The sequence below is a fragment of the Schistocerca nitens genome, chromosome 5 (assembly GCF_023898315.1).
Source record: "Schistocerca nitens isolate TAMUIC-IGC-003100 chromosome 5, iqSchNite1.1, whole genome shotgun sequence".
Classification (NCBI taxonomy): Eukaryota; Metazoa; Arthropoda; class Insecta; order Orthoptera; family Acrididae; genus Schistocerca; species Schistocerca nitens.
In genome coordinates, this window is record NC_064618.1 from 563,954,650 (window position 1) to 563,976,814 (window position 22,165).

A 22,165-nucleotide genomic window follows, 5' to 3' on the forward strand; every position below is an offset into this window, starting at 1 on the left:
TTGATTTTGTTCCATGAAGAGTAAAGTGTTGACTTCTTTACCCAGGGTAGTCATGAATCCAGTCACAAATTTGGACCAATACTCGGTAAGCTCGTATTTTTTTTTAACCAAACGAGAGTGCAGATATGTATGAAACACCTTCCTGAAGTCAAGGGTCACAGTACCAAATTGAGCATTCATCTCATGGACATTGTTTGCGGAATCCTTGTTAATTTTTATAGAGAAGATCTTCAACCACCGAGAACGTCATGATAAGTGAGCATAAAACATATTCCTGAAGTCATCAACTGATTGACATCAGCAGTGTAGGCAAACAATTATGTGCATCTATTCTATGACTCTTGAAAACAGGAATGAAGTGCGCTTTTTTCCGGTCTCTAGGTGCCCTTCATTGCTCCAGCGACTTACGACCTGCTGTTTTCCTGAGGGTCTCCGTTACCTGCCTAACGTTGAAGCTCCCAAGAACACCATATCTGTGCTCGGCATTTGCCTGTGACCCAACAGGAGAGGCATCCTGTGCTGGCTCAGGTGTGTTATCAACACTGGGTAGTACCTCATACCTACTGCTAAGGTGTAAGTAGACAATTGTGTTACAGTTTTCACGTTTCGTCCTCCCCCCAGAGAGACATGAAGATACCAGTGTCTGTCACAGGCCGGTAATACGTTGCCCATCGGAAGATGCAGTGATAAGAGGATTACAAGGTGTTGCAGGTTTCGCCAAGGTGGCCCAGTGTCGCTGCGGCTTTGAGCAATAGCCTGAAGCCAGTCGACTATTTTCAGACAGCTGCTAATTCCCCTTGTGTCCACTCACAACAAGCACAGTCCCTATCCATGTCGTACAGTGTGAAATAAAACTGTATAAAAGTAAAAAATTCAAACAAAGCAGTCAGAACTAACTGAGAAGGAATAAACAAGCCTGAACAAAATATGAATTTACCCAGCTATGGCGTTACTGAAGTTGGGATGCACAGAAAATATAAGTGAAAAGAATAAACAATCATTAAGATCAACTCTGCAAAGCTCCCACCATGGTCGCAAATCTGCAAGTTCTTAAATGAAACCTAAATTTCAATACTGAAAATGGATGTCTCAACAATTACTTTTCACTGGAAAGTCAGTTTGTACAAAGCCTACACAGAGAAATAAAACAGGTAAAAAATCCAAAGTCTTACAAAATGTAAATAAAACCGATACTCATGTCTTGCCAGTCACTACCAATCTTAAGGGCCCCACATATGAGCAATGTATCGCAGAGGACACATGAAGTATCGCTGCAGCCAGTTGCTCATCTCGACCCCGTCACACAAGACCAATTTGTCAAGAAATTTCGACCATTACTACGAACGCCACTATGTGGAGAAGTTCTGCTATGGAAAATGAATTGCTACATTTAACAGCAGCTGCTGTTGACCTCTATATCCACACGAATTTTGGCAAAAAATAAGTTAAAAATGTGAGTTATAGTTATTAAACTCGTTTGGAAACACTTTTTATTGGGAGCTAGAGGTTAATTTACGGAATATATTTCTTTTTTTTCTAGCGCCAAGTGGTTTACATACATTTTTCCAGTGTGCTAACGCAACTCGTTTTTCGTTCATTAGTCTTCACTTATTTTCGTTCAGCTGTCTTGTAGCTTAACTGCAGGTATTTATGCAGATTGTATTGCAATCTCTATGTGTCTTTAGCAGTGTGGTCAATAGCAGGACTGCTGCTTCCCATAACTCTTATTTAAATTGTATGAGGGGGAGTCAGATTATATGAAATGGCAAGGGACATGAGTATAGTTGTGTTATTGATTTGTTCTGAACTTTTAAATTAAAATATCCACTTAATATTATGTTACATCATTCTGTTTAGAAGCCAAAAACTAATTGATTGATAAATAACTCAAAATCATCAGATGGAGTCCAGTGTATCGTGAATATTACATTGAACTTCCCATCAATTCTCCTACTACAGCACAATATTAAAAATGTAATCACTGCAAAACCCCTTCATATGCATGGCAACTCTGGCCTCAACTTCACTCCTCGAAGTGGTTCATAGTCCCTGAATATTTAGAAATTTAAAGTAAAGTTCTTATCCAACATGGGCAAAGTGAAGTGAAACAGAACTACATAAACACATTCCATAACTACACAAACGAGTCACATCCAGAAATCACTGGTAACCAGCCAGGCAGCCATATTGCATGCGTGAGTCATCATATTGCCCAGAATTTCCACATGATCAGTAATCACTGACTGATCACTGCGACTGCCCATACATGTATGATGTTTGAAGCATTCGATCATCCATGAGGTGGGTCACTGTGATCTATTGCTAATATGTGGAGCCCTTTAGATTTCAATATTGTGAGCAAAGAGTACCTTCATTGAATGTATCAATAAATATAAAACATTTCAGATTCAGTATTGTGCAGTATTACATTTCTATGATCTCTGTTCTGTATGTACATCCTCTTTCATTTAAAAGTACATAAATGCACTGACCACAGTAGCATATGCTATATAAGGTTCACTGAGTGATTCACTATCTTTAGATTAGAATGATTTCCAAAACCATCTCTGATTAATATAGGGAAGACTTCACTTGACCGATCGATTTTACATAACTTTCAAGTTTTTAACTTTTTTCCCATTTATTTTTTTGTGAGGAGAAGGGGGGGGAGGGCATTGTGAGCCCCTCATCTTTGGGGGATCCAGTTTATCTAGCCTAGTTACACCCTGGTAATTATGAGACAATTTCAATCAGCATATTACTTGTGTATATTATGTACTTCAAAGATAAACAACTCATTAAAACATCAGTTTGTGTTATGCACATTGCCAATGAAGAGAACATAGTACCTAAAACAAATATTCTGTGGAAACGTCAATCCACAATAAAGTGAAGACAATGTTAAACCACACACATCACCAATTGAATACATGCAAAACTATAAAGAAGACACTCGCCAAACAGGACATGCAATGCACTGGCGGAAAAACAAGCACACAAAGACCATGTAAGTTCAAAAAACTAAAATACTCCACTCTTCACTTTTAAGTGATTGTTTTCTACCAATTGCATCATCACACAGCCCCTGCCACATAGAGTGGAGCTCCTGGGATGAAGGGATATTTCTGCTGTATGGTCCTGCGAACCCTCGTGCAGACTGGACGTAAAACAGAAGAACCTGGTGGATGTTCTGTGGAGCTTGATCTAGTCAGCACAGGCTTGGGGTGTGGAGACTGTTCTTGCGAGATTGTGGGTTTATTGGCTTCTCCTTGAGCGATGTAGGCATCAGGCGACAATAGGGAGCCTGACTCACAGAATCGTCGGCCTGGAGCAGGTAGGCAGCTTGATATGTTCAACGAAACCTGGGTGCACTTGCTGTTAACCGATATCATTACAGTGCACAGTGTATTCCTTTCGTTCCGGTACTGGGTGTGACCTGTGTAAGGCGTTTGTAAAGGAACTTTGACAGAGTCCATATGTGGCATAACGTGAAAGCACATAATGAGACTTTTTGGATGAAAATAAAGGGATCCGTGTGGGAGGATGCTGTGGATGGACGAATGTTGGAAATGCAGTTCTTCATTTGTTGTAACAAGAATGGAGGATTGCTAGATGGGTGGTCATGTTGTTAACTGAAGAAATTTGATGATTTCGCCACACACGAATTCCGCTACTGAAGCACCAGTATTATGTTTTGAGTGCAGCATGCAGACCCAGCAACACTAGAGGCAAAACTATCAATCAAGCAGAATCATGACACATTAAGGCAGATTTTAGAGTTTGATGCCAACGACCCACCATCTTGTTACTGGCTGGGTGATAACTGGTGGAATCTTGATGTGCAAAACAACATAACGACCCCAGTTCATAGAACAAGGTGGACTAAAAGTGACAGCCTTGCATCAGTTGCGTCAGCTGGACAGCTGAACCAAGAGATCCAAGTGCTTAGTAAAGTCAGTGCGGCTGTTTGGCCTCAAATGTGCATGATGGATACTGCTTCTATCAAATGGGTAGATCTATCAGTTTCTGAAATAAATGTACTTAAAAAACTGAAAAACGTCATGTAGGCTCCGTAAATGAACCAATAGGTTTTTGGAAATGGCATCACACCTTTGTTATTTGACAAGTCTTTATTCACAATTCCCGCGCCCAGGTTCCCGGGTTAGATTCCCGGTGGAGTCAGGGATTTTCTCTGCCTCGTGATGACTGGGTGTTGTGTGATGTCCTTAGGTTAGTTAGGTTTAAGTAGTTCTAAGTTCTAGGGGACTGATGACCATAGATTTAAGTCCCATAGTGCTCAGAGCTATTTGAACCATTTTTTTTATTCACAACACGCAGTCACTCTTGGTCGCCAACTGTATAAATCTATCAGTCACCATCCATATAGTGCAACTGGCTGCAGAAAGAGCGAGTCCAAGAATGTAATCAAATACTTGTTTCCGAAAACCTGGTGGAACTAAAGTGTACATTCGGTTTTGAGAAGTTTCACACTGCACTGGAAATTGTCCTGTGAAAGGTTCCACAGATAAGATCCCATATTTTTTTTCGTAATAAGTTCTTGTAACTCTGCATCAGTGCCTTGCACCCCCACCAGTCACCGAAAGTCGATGGTGACGGTCACCACATTAATTCTAGAAAAATAGTCAGCCACAGTATTATTTGCCCCTCATAAATGGCAGATATCAGTAGTAAACTAACTGATAAATTCTAAATGGCGGAATTGTCTTATTCAGAATGAGTTCCATAAAATTTTGAAAGGAAAGCACACAGGTTTGTGGTTAGTAAAAACTGTAGAGAGATGTGACTTCACATTCAGCCTGAAATGTTTAATAGCTTCATATACTCCAACAAATCTCTATCAAGGGTATTCCATCTAGCTTACGATACCGACAGTATGCCAAATAAGAACCCGAGCAGTGCCTTGTATGTCTTATTTGCTATTGAAGATCCGCCTCTCCGCTGTCTGACTAACATTAACAATAATAATGGTCATGGAAGGGATAGGATGCACTAAAAACAACAGGTTCTTAAACTATACTTGACATTGTCGAACACCAGTGACATCTCTGAGTCCAAGTCATGGGGCATTGTTCTCTTGAAGTTGGTCAGCACGACATGGCAGTGAGGGGTTCCTGTAAATTACGTTGTTTTGGCGTTTGTGTTCTTTAAATTCACATTACTCACTTGAAACTTTAATGGCCTTCATCTTTTTTCTCTTTAATGTTCCTTTGCCTCTACTGACAAGCACTCCTTCCATAATTTGTTCAGCAACGTTTTCTCATTAAAATTTTATGATGTTTCATCACCTGATACAGTAGCTCCAGACATCTGTGGTGGATATGCAACATCCAAATATTTTCTTACTTGTAATTCTCTGGAATGCCTTCTTGTTTACTTTTTACAGTATATCATCTCTGGTACCATTCCATTCCCTCAGCTCAGCTGTGATAATTGTGATAATGGATCGGTCAAAAGTCAGGTCAGAACTTACGGACTCCCAACTAGCAAAAAAATCCATAATCCTTCTAAATGAGGTGGATGCAAAGAAGAGATATCAGTCATGCAGTCCAAATAAACAAAACGTTAGGGCAGGCCGCAAAACACTTCCTCGATAAAATGGTGCCATATTTGAGTCACATTATCTAGTGCAATTGGCTTTCTGATGAACTCGAAAGGACCAAAAGGTGTGATCACTTCCATTTTCGATATATCTACAAGTATTATGGAAGTCTGATGATAGGCTTTCTGGTAATCGATGATGCTGAAAGCTGTGCACCTGATAAATCAACTGTAAAGTCCTGGAGGTTTTGAACAGAGTAACAGCCTGAAGTTGTTCCCACATTCAAAGTGTGTCAGCTCCTGATACGATCTTAGGAGCCGCCTTCAGTCTTCACCAAATGGAGGGTCAATGCCTACAGGCTGTTGGGATGTCGAACAACTTCCGTGTTTAATAAATCCTAAAATTCTTTATTTGTTATGGCATAATTTTCAGGTACTATCCTGCGAGCATTGAAAGTTACTGGCGGTCCAGCTTAGTTGGAAAGCGATGGCTAGTGTTGTGTGCCACACCAGGGAGGTACACAGACAACTTATCCCCATTGGCTAAGGACGTCAGGGCAGGAATGTTTTCGTTTAACATCTGCAGTTCAGTCTGAGCTTTTTTTAGGGCTTTGCTGCTTTTTCAATTCGGAAATGTAACACACCATTGTCTTTAACAATACCTGCTTTTAATTTTTTTAAGGTCCCTTATTTTCCAAACAATTCACTGTCAGTGCTGACTATGGGAATAAGTTCCTCTTGTTATTAGGCGAATTCACAGAATCCCACTGCGTTGCTGCTGCACCTGCAGCAGAGGTGTGAGCTTCCAGTTCATGAAGGCTGCTTGAACAACCTTTTACGTCTGTAAGCAATCTCACCATTCGTATGAAGTTCAGTCTTCCACATGTCAACATCAGTGGAGTAGGAAATCAGCCCCAAGAAAAGGTTCAGTGACAATTAAGTTCATCAACTCTATACTTTCTCTCAAAGTAGGAATTTTTGTGTTATTAACTGCACTGAACCGGGAGGCAACAAGGCAACAGAAGATCGCTTTTCTAGCTTCGCCAGTAGAACAGTGATACTGATGCCGAGTTGATTTAATGTCTTCATGTAATGCAGGTGTTAGGGACGTAAAAGTGACATGGTGTACCAAAACCGTTAGCAGCAGACCATCGAGTTGACATGTCAGAGAGTCACATTTTTGATACTAGGAAGCAATCCATTTTCTTGAGTTTGATTTTCATGACCTGACTCTGGATCACATGAAACATCGGATATTTTATTTGATGTGGCGGTGGAGTGTAGATACTTTACATTAAAGCAACTGACCATGCCTATACCTGGCCGCTGCTGTCATTTGTGCAGCTGCATGAGGGAGTGCATTTTCTAGCCAGTCGTCCAAAATGGAAATGATACAAACACCAGTTACGTAATGCCTTGCTTAGTGACGCCATGGCGAGAACTACGCCGGATGATGAGCTGTGGGCTGCTGGGACTCGCTGTAGTTTACCAGAATTGCCACTGGAGGCTGCTCAAGTCGTGCTGGAGCGAGCTAAGTTGCTCTAATCTGAAGTCGTCCACCGTGACTGCACTCACAATGCCATCGCCATTTTATGGAGCCCCACATGTTCTCATGAAACAAAATACTATGCAGTTGGTCAGCAAAGAGTAACTCAGAGATCAAGTTCACAGTATTATTTCAAACCACAGCAGATTTTACAGTGAAAGGCAACTGACTGAAACACACCTGTTATAATGTTACCTCACAAACTTGATGACACCACAATTCAGAAGGCAATTTATTACCAATAACTTCACTGTTCAGAACTTGTTGGATTCGAAGATCTATTGGTTAGCTCACTTGAGAAAGCAAGTTCGTAAAGTGTGTATATTTGCGAACAGATGGCATGTTATGAACAGTGTCAGAGAATAACAAAAGAATCTGAGTGTCTAAAGCACTGATGTTCACAACAAATTAGAGGTTGACATTACAAATACCATAGGCGATAAACGAAAGTTCCAAAAGCCAGAGCTATAGGTCTGGTTGTTATGGTATGTATTGGAGAGACGAATTTTCCTCACAATGCGGAGGATGTGATACAGTGAAGAGGTGAATTGTCTTTGGGCTACATATCATGTGAAGTACCTGGCACTTGTCAATGATTTGTTGCCACTGGAGGAATAGGATACACTTCCTCTGCGTTGCAAATGGACTGTCTAATGAGATGGTATTCACAATAGCTAGCTGAGTATCTTCATATTCAATTTGTTTTTGGTTCTTCATGGTCTTCTTCAGGAACATCACTTGTGGGAACACTGGTCCACAGTAAAGTATGGATGCTATTAAAATAACATGCTTGATTAAATCACCAAATGATTATGTGCGACACTACAAAGAAGATCATGACTAAACAGAATGTGCTATGCACCGGAGTGGCGGGAAAGCAAGTACACAAAGACGACATGAGCTCAGGAAACAAAGATACAATTCACTTTGTTGGTAATAATCTTAGACCAATTGCGGCGCCACAATGCTGATTTAAACTGTCATATAGTTAGATAATTATTTGACTGTTATTGGTAGACGTCTTCAGCATATTATAAGGGCCAGTGGGCTGGAATACTTGCTTATACAGGGTGACAAAGCATGGAGCATGGTGATGAGGGCCCATCAGGCGCTGTCGGCGCTAATGAGATAGCTTTAGCAAATTATACAGTTATTAGCTTTATTTTACAATTGCATTGTCTCCATTGCAGCAGCAATGAGGAAGTCTGCGGATGTAGTATGCAGTGTGGAACAATCTAACACGTGCAGCTCAGTGATTTGGTGAGGTCATGGTAGCTCAAGCAGCAGAGCAGTGCTGCATATTGTAGTTGCGTAACTGGCAACAGGCGTTGCTCTTGCAATATCGACGCCCAATAATGATACAGTGGCAGTATGATAGTTCATCAAACACCATCATTTTGTTCCCAGTGCATTGCTTGTTGAATTCTCCAAGATTTGACATCAGTGGATGAGAGGTTTGCAGCTCACAACAGACCAGGCTGGCTGTGATCCCTAAAGTAGTAGTCATCTGGCGAATGGAAGGTAGCACATTACAGGTCCAGCCTCAGTGTTGGGATCACTGTAACTGGAAGATTAGGGGCTCTGGATCCCTAGTATTTACAGTTGTCTGTTGGAAGCAATGACGGTATGTGTTGGTGAGGATGACTGAGGATGGGTTCGTTTTCTAAGTTCATCAGCAGTCTTCACTGCACCTTGGTGTCCCAACTGTGGCCTTCAGTCCTTCAACTTGGTGCTTTTCTGCAGTGTCAGCAGGCTGAAAGACGTCCTTCTGTAAGATTTATGTGTAGTTTGGCACCTTGAAGTGCTGTCAAAATGGTGTTATGTTGCTTGCATAGTGAGTTCATCTTGCTGAGTTGACGATTCATACATCTTGCTCAAACGACATGTGGCAATGGCTTCTGTCGAGTGTCCGATATTGCAGTATTGGGTTTCTGCCGATTTCTCATTCCGGTTGCGACAGTGCGCTTGAGCCTGCCTTGCATGGTTCAGCACTGGCTGGGGAAAACGTTTAAGAAAATTGCGTTCACCCAGCATATTTCTCTGCGATGCAACAATACACTAAGATACCAGTATATAAAATACTACTGCTTACATCAGTATAATTTAAAAACGACATATTTCCAAAATTTTCAGTTCATTGTCTGAAATCCACCAGTAACATGTTATCGACTTTTAGAATTGTAAGCGGCTGTTTTCTTGTGTGAGTCCTTGCGTCTTAACTTTTCGCGAACACGTATGCATTTGTATATTTCAATAAATTGAGCAATGGTCTCTTTACTGCACTTACGTGTTATTAGCCATTTGAGAATTCATTGTACACGGAAAGACGAGAGACACTATACGCAAGAAACAGATAATTCACACACGTCGCGCGCAAGATTTGCGGGGATTTCCAGACCACACGCTATGATTTATCAGCGCAGATATGATTTGCGACCACAGATTGGAGCATTGTTGCAAACCATTTATTCACTTCAATAATGATTTTGTTGTCATGTGGGAACTACTATACTGTCTCAGATTGAGAGAAATTACATGCTAATGCTTTATGCGGGATTACAAATCATCTTATTTTGTCCAAAAAATAGCTTTCGAGTATTTAACAACTATGCCAATAACATAAGTTTAGCGTAACCTCTGAACATCTCTATTTTATAAAGAATACTACTGAAGTTTGTATTGAAAATTATATGGCATATGCGATGTTGGTAAGCACCTGTCGCATGTATTTTGTTCCAGAGAACGCATTTACTTGAACATCTTTGGTTCGATTGGATTTGACAATTGATGTGATGAGTTTTTCTATTTTTGTGGTGTGTTTGTGTGTAGTTTTTATTTAGTTAGCAGTTAGCAAATCACTACGTACTGCGTGGTGATGTCTGCCATTTATCTTAAGGATTGATACTAGTCGAGGAAAGCCCGAGGCATAATTTATTATTTAGGTGTAAGGTGAGGTATGTTGAAATCTAGTGATTTGTGAAGATTAGTCACTGTAATCTGTTGAATACCTTTTGTTACAATTAGCTAAAAATTGAGACAACTGAGGTTGTAGAGACGGCCGTAAAACTAAGAAAGGCCCTCGGTTCGTAGTGTCATCTTTATTCTGTTTTTGTGTCACTTTAATACGCGGTAAGTCTCAGATGACGTTTCCACTGAGTGACACTGCTTTTTCAACCAGCTCTCTTTTGTGTAGAAAATAAGTTTCTTAAAAGGGCCGAAAGTAAATATTGTAGACGAAGCATTTAGCCCGAAAATGTGTTAATGTTTTATACTAAATGGAGGACATCGTTTAACTCACTCTGTCGCGTTACATTATGATACTAAGCCCTTGGCTTTGGCTCAGCAACCGGATTTTGTGATGCTTCCTTCTGAAACTCGAAGGTAACTGTAATATGCATATGTTACCTGTACTAAAATTATTGTTGAGTTCAATGTAAAAAAAAAGACAACTGGATTCTGCAATTGCAATTGCGTAATGCTAGTAAAAAAATTAGAACGATACTTTTACAGTTGTTGGTTATACAAAGTAATATTTTTTATTCACACAGACCAGATTGTGGGAAAGGTGTTACTGCAAGGATTGTCCATAACGTGAAGAGAGTCATCTAGCTTTTCCCTTGAACAACATTATGTTCATAAGTAATTTTCTTAACAGTGGTCACTAATATTTTATACTGTTCATTGCAGCATTATGTTTATAATCTCTTCTGAAGAGATGGTGGAAGAGTGCAACTGGCTGATAGTTGTGTTATCATTACTGAAAGCAAATGTATGTGGTGCAGTGTCTAGGGACTGATCTGTTGTTTCATTAATATGGTCATCAAACCAGTTGGAGCACTCTATACTCATGTTGTGACTGAGTCTGTGGGTTCTAAATCCCAAGATTGATTTGAGAACTTATAACTGCTGATTTCCTTGGGTGTTTATTTTATAAGATGCCCTGTCTGAAACAATGTGTATACAATGTAATGAACATGTCCCCTATCATGGTCACAGATCTTAATTCACTTATGTTTACTTTGTACACATGACCTACTGCAAATAACATGATGACCATCCAAGCTAATAATTAAGACTATATTCTTTCAACTGTGAATCATAGTTACTGTAAAAAGTAAACAAGAGGGAGTTCCAGTTAATTACAAGGGAAATACGGAAGCGTCCGATCCCGCCCGTCTGCTTTGACCCATGCCGTCACAAATATGGCGGAAACAAAAACAAACACACACACACTTTCCACAAGAAGCCTAATGACACTAACGGGACAAGCGCGGGAAATGGGGTGTTTTGGGTGGGGGGCAAAATAAATTTAAACAAATTTAGATGCCTTGCGTAGCTACAACGTAAGTGAAGACAGCCATGCATGAATACCCACCCACCTCCCCAGGGGTCGTAACCCCCGCAACCCATAGAAGATAAAGATGCTTCAGTAGCTGATTAGTGATTTTTGTCTTTAAAAAAAAAAAAAAAAATCTCACGGGATAGAACGAACAGATCAGAAAGATAAATATAATAAACTAAAACAGAAATTGGAGGAAACAGATAATTAAAATAAGTAATAAGTGTTTTTAAATTAAAAAAAAAAATGTCACGAGATTGAACGAACAGATCAGAAAAGTAAATAAAATAAGATGAAACAGAACTGGAGACAGCCACAATCAAACCAAACTCCGCCCCGCCATGACGTCAAACACGACAACACCCTTACGTCATGGGTCAAAGCCGATGCGTGGGATCGGACGCTTCTGTCGACCCATTACAAGTAAGAAAATGTTTGGATGTTGCATATCTACCACAGATGTCCAGAGCTATTTTATCAAGTGATGAAACATCATAAAATTTTGATGAGAAAACTTTGCTGAACAAATTGTGGAAGGAGTAAATGTCAGTAGAGACAAGGGAACGTTAAAGATTAAAAAGATGAAGGCCATGAAAGTTACAAGTTAATAATATGAATTTAAAGAACAGAATCTCAAAAACAATGGGAGATGAACTGTACAGAAAGAAAATTAACGATAGAGCTAATGTTGTCAAAATGCCTTTAAATTAAGTCCGAGCAAAGAAGAGCATTGAGTGTTATAAGATGTGTTGAATGTGTTGAGAAATAGTGATATCTGATGTGGTCAGACAATACCACTTTTACATTGGTTCCGATTGCTGGATATATATGGATAGCACCAGGGAAACATACAGTTCAGACAGAGTTTCTCAACGATGCTGAAGGTCCTGTAATGGTTTGGGAGTTGTGTTCTTGATTTTTTTTTAATCTCTCTCTCTCTCTCTCTCTCTCTCTCTCTCTCTCTCTCTCTTTTTTTTTTTTGGGGGGGGGGGTGGAGGGGAGATCTTGTGGTCACATTGCAAAGCAGTTTAGTAACTACATCCATGAAACAGAAAATAAAATCTTCTGGCTTGTTAGGCTGCATCATATTTCTTCTATATGACTGATGTCTTCCCCCATGAACCATGGACCTTGCCGTTGGTGGGGAGGCTTGCGTGCCTCAGCGATACAGATGGCCGTACTGTAGGTGCAACCACAACGGAGGGTTATCTGTTGAGAGGCCAGACAAACATGTGGTTCCTGAAGAGGGGCAGCAGCCTTTTCAGTAGTTGCAGGGGCAACAGTCTGGATGATTGACTGATCTGGCCATGTAACATTAACCATAACGGCCTTGCTGTGCTGGTACTGCGAACGGCTGAAAGCAAGGGGAAACTACAGCCGTAATTTTTCACGAGGACATGCAGCTTTACTGTATGATTAAATGATGATGGCGTCCTCTTGGGTAAAATATTCCGGAGGTAAAATAGTCCCCCATTCGGATCTCCGGGCGGGGACTACTCAAGAGGACGTCGTTATCAGGAGAAAGAAAACTGGCATTCTACGGATCGGAGCGTGGAATGTCAGATCCCTTAATCGGGCAGGTAGGTTAGAAAATTTAAAAAGGGAAATGAATAGGTTAAAGTTAGATATAGTGGGAATTAGTGAAGTTCGGTGGCAGGAGGAACAAGACTTTTGGTCAGGTGATTACAGGGTTATAAATACAAAATCAAATAGGGGTAATGCAGGAGTAGGTTTAATAATGAATAAAAAAATAGGAGTGCGGGTTAGCTACTACAAACAGCATAGTGAACGCATTATTGTGGCCAAGATAGACACAAAGCCCATGCCTACTACAGTAGTACAAGTTTATATGCCAACTAGCTCTGCAGATGATGAAGAAATTGATGAAATGTATGACGAGATAAAAGAAATTATTCAGGTAGTGAAGGGAGACGAAAATTTAATAGTCATGGGTGACTGGAATTCGTCAGTAGGAAAAGGGAGAGAAGGAAACATAGTAGGTGAATATGGATTGGGGGGAAGAAATGAAAGAGGAAGCCGCCTTGTTGAATTTTGCTCAGAGCATAACTTAATCATAGCTAACACTTGGTTCAAGAATCATAAAAGAAGGTTGTATACCTGGAAGAATCCTGGAGATACTAATAGGTATCAGATAGATTATATAATGGTAAGACAGAGATTTAGGAAACAGGTTTTAAATTGTAAGACATTTCCAGGGGCAGATGTGGATTCTGGCCACAATCTATTGGTTATGAACTGCAGATTGAAACTGAAGAAACTGCAAAAAGGTGGGAATTTAAGGAGATGGGACCTGGATAAACTGCAAGAACCAGAGGTTGTACAGAGTTTCAGGGAGAGCATAAGGGAACAATTGACAGGAATGGGGGAAAGAAATACAGTAGAAGAAGAATGGGTAGCTCTGAGGCATGAAGTAGTGAAGGCAGCAGATGATCAAGTAGGTAAAAAGACGAGGGCTAATAGAAATCCTTGGGTAACAGAAGAAATATTGAATTTAATTGATGAAAGGAGAAAATATAAAAATGCAGTAAATGAAGCAGGCAAAAGGGAATACAAACGTCTCAAAAATGAGATCGACAGAAAGTGCAAAATGGCTAAGCAGGGATGGCTAGAGGACAAATGTAAGGATGTAGAGGCTTGTCTCACTAGGGGTAAGATAGATACTGCCTACATGAAAATTAAAGAGACCTTTGGAGAGAAGAGAACCACTTGTATGAATATCAAGAGCTCAGATGGCAACCCAGTTCTAAGCAAAGAAGGGAAGGCAGAAAGGTGGAAGGAGTATATAGAGGGTTTATACAAGGGTGATGTACTTGAGGACAGTGTTATGGAAATGGAAGAGGATGTAGATGAAGATGAAATGGGCGATAAGATACTGCGTGAAGAGTTTGACAGAGCACTGAAAGACCTGAGTCGAAACAAGGCCCCGGGAGTAGACAACATTCCATTAGAACTACTGATGGCCTTGGGAGAGCCAGTCATGACAAAACTCTACCATCTGGTAAGCAAGATGTATGAGACAGGCGAAATACCCACAGACTTCAAGAAGAATATAATAATTCCAATCCCAAAGAAAGCAGGTGTTGACAGATGTGAAAATTACCAAACTGTCAGTTTAATAAGTCACAGCTGCAAAATACTAACACGAATTCTTTACAGACAAATGGAAAAACTGGTAGAAGCGGACCTCGGGGAAGATCAGTTTGGATTCCGTAGAAATGTTGGAACACGTGAGGCAATACTAACCTTACGACTTATCTTAGAAGAAAGATTAAGAAAAGGCAAACCTACGTTTCTAGCATTTGTAGACTTAGAGAAAGCTTTTGACAACGTTAACTGGAATACTCTCTTTCAAATTCTGAAGGTGGCAGGGGTAAAATACAGGGAGCGAAAGGCTATTCACAATTTGTACAGAAACCAGATGGCAGTTATAAGAGTCGAGGGGCATGAAATGGAAGCAGTGGTTGGGAAAGGAGTGAGACAGGGTTGTAGCCTCTCCCCGATGTTATTCAATCTGTATATTGAGCAAGCAGTAAAGGAAACAAAAGAAAAATTCGGAGTAGGTATTAAAATTCATGTAGAAGAAGTAAAAACTTTGAGGTTCGCCGATGACATTGTAATTCTGTCAGAGACAGCAAAGGACTTGGAAGAGCAGTTGAACGGAATGGACAGTGTCTTGAAAGGAGGATATAAGATGAACATCAACCAAAGCAAAACGAGGATAATGGAATGTAGGCAAATTAAATCGGGTGATGCTGGGGGGATTAGATTAGGAAATGAGACACTTAAAGTAGTAAAGGAGTTTTGCTATTTGGGGAGCAAAATAACTGACAAAGGTCGAAGTAGAGAGGATATAAAATGTAGACTGGCAATGGCAAGGAAAGAGTTTCTGAAGAAGAGAAATTTGTTAATATCGAGTATAGATTTAAGTGTCAGGAAGTCGTTTCTGAAAGTATTTGTATGGAGTGTAGCCATGTATGGAAGTGAAACATGGACGATAACCAGTTTGGACAAGAAGAGAATAGAAGCTTTCGAAATGTGGTGCTACAGAAGAATGCTGAAGATAAGGTGGGTAGATCACGTAACTAATGAGGAGATATTGAATAGGATTGGGGAGAAGAGAAGTTTGTGGCACAACTTGACTAGAAGAAGGGATCGGTTGGTAGGACATGTTTTGAGGCATCAAGGGATCACAAATTTAGCATTGGAGGGCAGCGTGGAGGGTAAAAATCGTAGAGGGAGACCAAGAGATCAATACACTAAGCAGATTCAGAAGGATGTAGGTTGCAGAGGTACTGGGAGATGAAGCAGCTTGCACAGGATAGATTAGCATGGAGAGCTGCATCAAACCAGTCTCAGGACTGAAGACCACAACAACAACATGATTGATGTTTCAACCCTTCTACCGGGAACTTCTTCTGGATCGTTTGGTGTGCACAGTGGACTGTACACTCGGTGTTTAGTCAGTTGTGGACACCATATGATCCTGAAGAAGGTCCCAGCAGAATTATTGAAATGTTGATCATACAGAAGAAACAGAAATGGCCCAGTGGGCCAGAAGATTGTACCTTCAATGACAATGGCCACAAAAGCCTGCAGACATCTATGAGACAGTTTAACATGACTCAATTCCTGGTGCAGGAGTTATTTTCAGTAGTGATTACATCTTCCTAAACAATATTGCCCATACTCACATTACTATACACCGTATTGGCATAATGAGCATGATGATAAAATCTGATTTTTTTCCCAGGTCAAAAGGAATGTTTGATACAAGTTGTTAGCTGTGGCCAGTGAGGTAATGTTAAAGGCTGCTGCCACATCACCTCTCGGTACATGCATTCACAATTTTGTTGATAGTTGTTGAAGTCAACGAATGTGAAAGGTGGGAAGGGGTAGCTGGTTGTGGTGACACATAGACCTGTAGCTTATCTGAAGTATAGGTAAGGTGTTAGGTTGAAAGGTAACAGTTTGGTTCTGAGTCAGCAAAGCCAATGTATGTGATAACTAAGAAAATCGTGGTTGTGGTGACAGACTGATCTGTAGCTAAGCCTATTTGAAAAAGATCAGTAACATCAAGTTATAGTCGCCATATTGTTTAAGGCGCAAGGGAAATTCCAACTGTGTTACATCCAAGAAAGGGGAGGGGAGTGGGTAAGAGCAAGTATGGTAGTAACTTCTTTGAGTTCACGTAAAACTGTATTTTTATAAATGTTGAGTGAATGTGCAGTTTTGAACCATGTTTGGATCTACCAAGTTTGTGCTGTTGGCTGAACACTGTGCAAATCACTGTGAAGTGTGCAGCAGAGAGTAGGCTATTTTCTATTGTACCAGTTATTTGGGCTTCTTTTTGTTCCATTCAGATATATTATGTAGGGCAAAATGATTGTTTATATGCCTCTCTGCATTCTGAAATTAGCCTGATTTTTATCTCTACTATTCTCTGAAAGTGATATGTATTGTTTTTTAATACTTTCCTACATTAATCACTCGAACTTGGTTCCCGAAAATTTGTAAGGGTAGGTTTATCTTCAAGTATCTGGCAGTTCTGTTTCTTCAGCAACTCCATGGGTGAAACAGCCCTGTGACCCTTTGTGCTGCCTTTCTTTTTATATGCTCTATATCCCTTGTTAGTTCTATGTGATATGGTTACTGCACCTTGAGCAATATTCTTGGATGGGCCATACGAGTGTTTTGTAAGCAACATCCTTTGGAGACTGATTGCATTTCACTAGCATTCTACCAATTTTGGTTCTCCCACCTGCTTTACCTTTGGTGAGTGTACGTGATGGTTCTATTTCATATCCCTACAAATTCTTACATCCAGGTATTTGTATGAGGTGATCAGTTTCAGTTGGGACTTGAATGACTTGCTGATATTGTTGTTGTAGGACTCTGTTATTTCATTTTGTGAAATACACAATTTTACATTTCTGAACATTTAAAGCAAGTTTTCAGTCTTTACTCTACTCCTAAATCCTGTCGATATCCATCTGGATATTTGTGTAAAATCAAACAGTAGAAATGTCAGTTAGGATATCAGCAACATGAGGAAAAAATAGATTGTTGCTTATCGTAAAGATTACATGTTAAGTTGCAGTCGGGCACAACTAAAAAAAACTTACACATTAGCATTCACCAGAAAAAGAAATACACACACATTCATTCATCCAGCAAGCACACCTCACACACACGACCACCATACCTTGCAGCTCGGACCAGAATGTGAGTCATGTAGAATGGAAGCAGCAATCTGAAGGGGAAGGAATAGCAGTGTTTTGCCATCTGCCGTCTGACAGAATGTGCAGGGACTAGACTGCCGTCAGGTTCAGTGTCTGGAAGTTGTGTGGTAGGTAAGTGAGGAAGGAGGGGGGGAGGGAATATGATTATCAACCACGTGTCTACCAAGATGAACGGCCACCACCAAACAGTGGCCAAGAGCATTGTAGACCACCCTGTGACACAACACGCTGCGTAACATAACATCCTTAATTTCAATGGGTGCTTCATTACCTGAGCCACCTGGGTCCTTTCCTCCACCACGACCTATCCTGAACTGCACACATTCTCCACACCCAAAATTATTCCGGCCTCAACCTACGGTAACATACTGTTCTCACACTCTCCACCCAATAGTTTTCACCCACTCTCTCCTGTTACCTCTTCCCTAATCTTGTCTTCCACCCTCTTTGTGTGCAGCCCTCTGCCAACATACCCATCCTCTTCCCCCTTCCCTGCTGCTTTCCTTTTATGCTCTCCATTCCCCCATCTTCTCCTTCCCACCTCCCTTCTCCACAGCCTACTGATGCTGCACCTTAGCAGTTTAGTTCCTGCACACACTGACAGACAGCGCTCTTCTCCCCCCCCCCCCCCCCCATTCTGTACACTGCTACCCCTTCCCCACGCCCTCCAGATTGCTGTTTCCATTCTACTTTACCGGTGCATTCTAGTCTGAGCTGCCAGAGATGGAGGTCCTTTATGTGTGAGGTGTGTGTGTGTGTGTGTGTGTGTGTGTGTGTGTGTGTGTGTGTGTGTGTGTGTGTGTGTGTGTTTCCTGATGAAGGCTGTAGCCGAAAGCTAATGTGAAAGTATCTTTTAGTTGTGCCTGTCTTCAGCTTATGTGTTATCCTTACAGTAAGTAGCAATCTCTTTTTTTCCTTACATTGCTCATTGCTGAATATATGTGTGGCTCCCCCCCCCCCCCCCCCCCCTCCAGTAATACACCGTTATAGGTAACAGCATACCTGTGAGAAAAACCTTTGCAGTCAGTATTGTATGCCAGGTCATTTATATTCTATTTGTAGAGAGAGGATTCCAACCCATCATTTTGGAGAGTGCGTGAAGTTATTTCTACATCTGTTGATGACTCGCCATCGAAGATGACATGTTGTGTTCTCCCACCAAGAAATCATAAATCCAGTGACAAATTTTGCTTGATACCATATGATTGTGCTTTCAATAATAAGCACAGGTGTAGTCAAATACTTCTCAGAAGTCAAGAAACACTACGTCTATCTGACTGTGTTGATCCATGGTTTTCACAATGTCATATGATAGAAGTACAAGTTGGATTTCACATGATTAATGCTTTCGGAACCTATGCTGGTTGATATGAATGAGGTCATTGTGTTAGAGATACCCCTTTACATTTGAACTTAGAATATGTTCCAAGATTCTACAACAAATTGCTGTCAAGAGTATTGGATGGTAGTTTTTTGGATCACTTTTGCTATCTGCCCTGTAGACAGGTGTGACCAGTTACCTACCACTGGGCTTGGTTTTTTGCTAAAGTGATTTGTCTCAAATTATGGTTAAAAGACGGACTAAGTCAGCCATAAATTTGGTATAGAATGTGACAGAAATTCCATTGGGTCCTGGAGCTGTGTTCAGTTACAGAATTTCATCACTTTTTTCCAACAACACCAACACTAGCATCTATGTCACTCATCTTTGCAGTGATGTGGATGTTAAGTAGAGGCAGTACTCCTGGATTTTCCTTTGGAAAGGAATGTTACAATGCAAGAGTTCAGCATTTTTGTTCTGACACCATCAGTTTCAGTTCCTGTCTCCTCCATGACTGGACACAACTTTGGTACTGCTATCAGCCTTTGCATATGACTACAATTTCTTTGGATTTTGTGAGAGGTCTTTTGGTAATATTTGGCTATGGTAATCATTTAAGGCTTCATGCACTTCTCTCTTGAGAGCCTAACGTGTTTAACTCGGTATCACTGTGTATAGCCCTGTGGTATGTTTTACACCTACTGTGCAACAGTCTCTGTTTCTTTGAAAGTTTCTATGCAGTGACTGTTGTGTAAACATGGTAACGACATATCTGCAGTGTTTTGGCAAGCTTCATTTATTTATTTAGTTATTGAAATTTGTAGAATTCTCTTGTTTGTAATATAATTGTATTTGTTGAATAGGCATCATGATACGGGACACCTTGAAAAATATGCTGAGCAGTTGTTTCCCTCAAAATGTCCTCGAAAATGTGGTGGATGCATTACTTGACAATGGTAATGAACTAAGTTCAGAAGACCAGGTAGCAGTATTGCATGCAGGAGTAGAGTGAGTATCAAAATGTGCCATTCTTCTGCTTGAATAAGTTGAGAATGAGTTTGCTGGCACTTGAAATCTATATAAGATGTAAATTTTATTTTTTAATTCGTGAATCTCTTGAAAATGAAGGGTGAGAATTTTGGATATTTTATGTGTATATTATTGCTATGTGCTGGTGGACCATTTAATTAACACAAACCAAAACAATTTTGAAAGATCGAAAATTTTGGTATCACACAGCACACTTGAATAAGTTACTTGGCAGTGATGTTGTTATTTATTATGAATAACAAAAGAAAAGGTGGTGTACAATTTTTTGTTGGGGATATGTCAACAAAGTATTTTTCCAGTGTGTATAGTTGTGCATTAGATACATGGTACTGAGTGCATTAGACCTCTGTGAAATGGTATTCCATAGTTATTGATTGGCAGTGAGATCTTGTGTGTAGCCTGTATGTAAAATGTGTTGTGTGTTAATAAAATAAAAGCTTCTATTTTGCCCCTATACAATTTTTCCACATCATTTTGCTGCATGAAACTAAGAATCCGACAACACTGAATTAAAGTGAAATAATAAATTTCACAGTGACATATTTCTGTCCAAAAGTGTGGAGAGGTTGGTACAAAGTTGCAGTGTGTACACAGTGATTAGATGTAGCTGTTAATGTAACACACAGATACTGCAAGTAGAGAGCGGCTTGTAGGTGATGAGAATTATGTAACTTCAAAATTTCCATTGAGGCGTATTTGCACTTGAATGACCTGTGGGACACCATACGGAATCAGATTTTTCTGCTAAGGATTGGAAGATGAAATCAAAAGTAATTCTTTTGACTGATACAGTAAATTATCTTCACACAGAAAAGGCTACATCAGCAAAGGATGCATGGAACAAACTGGAAAACACATTTGAAGATGGAGGTTTAACGAGAAAAGTGGGATTACTTCGCGAATTGATAACTAAAAAATTGAACAAGTGCAAAAGCATGAATGAATATATGAATAAAATAACTTCAATCTCAGATCATCTGAAGAATATTGGTTTTGAAATTGCAGAAGAATGGATTGGCACTTTATTATTAACTGGACTACCAGAGATATATTCGCCTATGATTGTGGGTTTGAAAAGTTCAGGAATTCCCATTACAGCAGATAGTGTGACGGTAAATATTCTACAGCACGTCAAAAATGAGCCAAATTCTTATGCTCCAAAGATAGAAAAAATGTCAGCTTTATATTCTAAATAAAAGAAGAAGAATCCAATAAAATGTTTCACATTCCAGAGAGTGTGGACATATTTCATCACAGTGTAATGAAAGGTTGAGCATTAAAGAAAAGAAGCACATTAATTCCAGTAGTCATGAGAGGAAAACTACCCATAAAGGTAAGCTACTTTCTTTTAGTGAAGAGAGTGATGAACAAGCAGAATAATTTCTAGATTCAGAAGCATCTGTGCACATTATTAAAGCTCCATCAGTTTTGTATGGTGTTCATTCTAGGACTGACATTAGAATTTTCACAGTTGATAGGTCTAAGTTAAATTGTGAACACACAGGAAAAGTTGATGTTAATATTTTACTGCTCATGATGTAAATTATGAGAAGAATATTGCAGCTAATTTGCTGTTGGTAAGAAAAATAATAAAGAAAGGTAACAAGGTTATCTTTGATATAGAGAGAGCCAAAATAATTGACTCTTGTGGCAATATTGTAGCTACTGCAACTAATGTAAGAGATATTTACAAATTAAATACAGTTCAAGATGCTGCTGAAACTGGAAATCACACTGTTTACGCTGCAAAAGGTTTCTTGTGGCACAGGAGACTTGAACATTTGAGTAGAAAAAGTATGGCCTTGTTGAAGAATATGGCAACAAGGATAGAAAATTATGGGAAGAATAATGTGCAGTGTGGGGTGTGTTTGCAAGGGAAGCAGGCCAGACTGCATTTAAATCGATTCAGAGCAGGGCTACAGAAGTCTTGCAACTCGTCCATACTAATCTCTGTGGACCTATAGGGAATAAATCTTTAGGAGGTAACTGCTATTTCCTGACATTCAAAGATGATTTTTCTCGACACATTCATGTTTACTATATAAGTGCCAAGGATCAAATGAATGACATATTTGCTGTTCGTTGCAAAA

The 22,165-nt window shown here is 40.0% G+C and overlaps 1 protein-coding gene across 3 annotated transcripts in view; it reads left to right on the forward strand.

Moving 5' to 3' along the window:
- The first annotated feature begins 9,871 nt into the window (after nt 1–9,871).
- The window catches only part of LOC126259667 (ubiquitin carboxyl-terminal hydrolase 35), a 120,336-nt gene continuing 108,042 nt past the window's right edge, over nt 9,872–22,165 (forward strand). Inside the window, exons 1-2 of one of the 3 annotated variants that reach the window (XM_049956607.1) lie at nt 9,872–10,059; nt 19,889–20,033. In XM_049956607.1, the coding sequence (XP_049812564.1) occupies nt 19,894–20,033 (140 nt within the window). In that variant the 5' untranslated portion in view covers nt 9,872–10,059; nt 19,889–19,893. Of the gene's footprint in view, nt 10,060–10,374; nt 10,487–19,888; nt 20,034–22,165 lie in introns of those variants that run through there. The other 2 variants (XM_049956608.1, XM_049956609.1) reach the window with 2 other exon arrangements.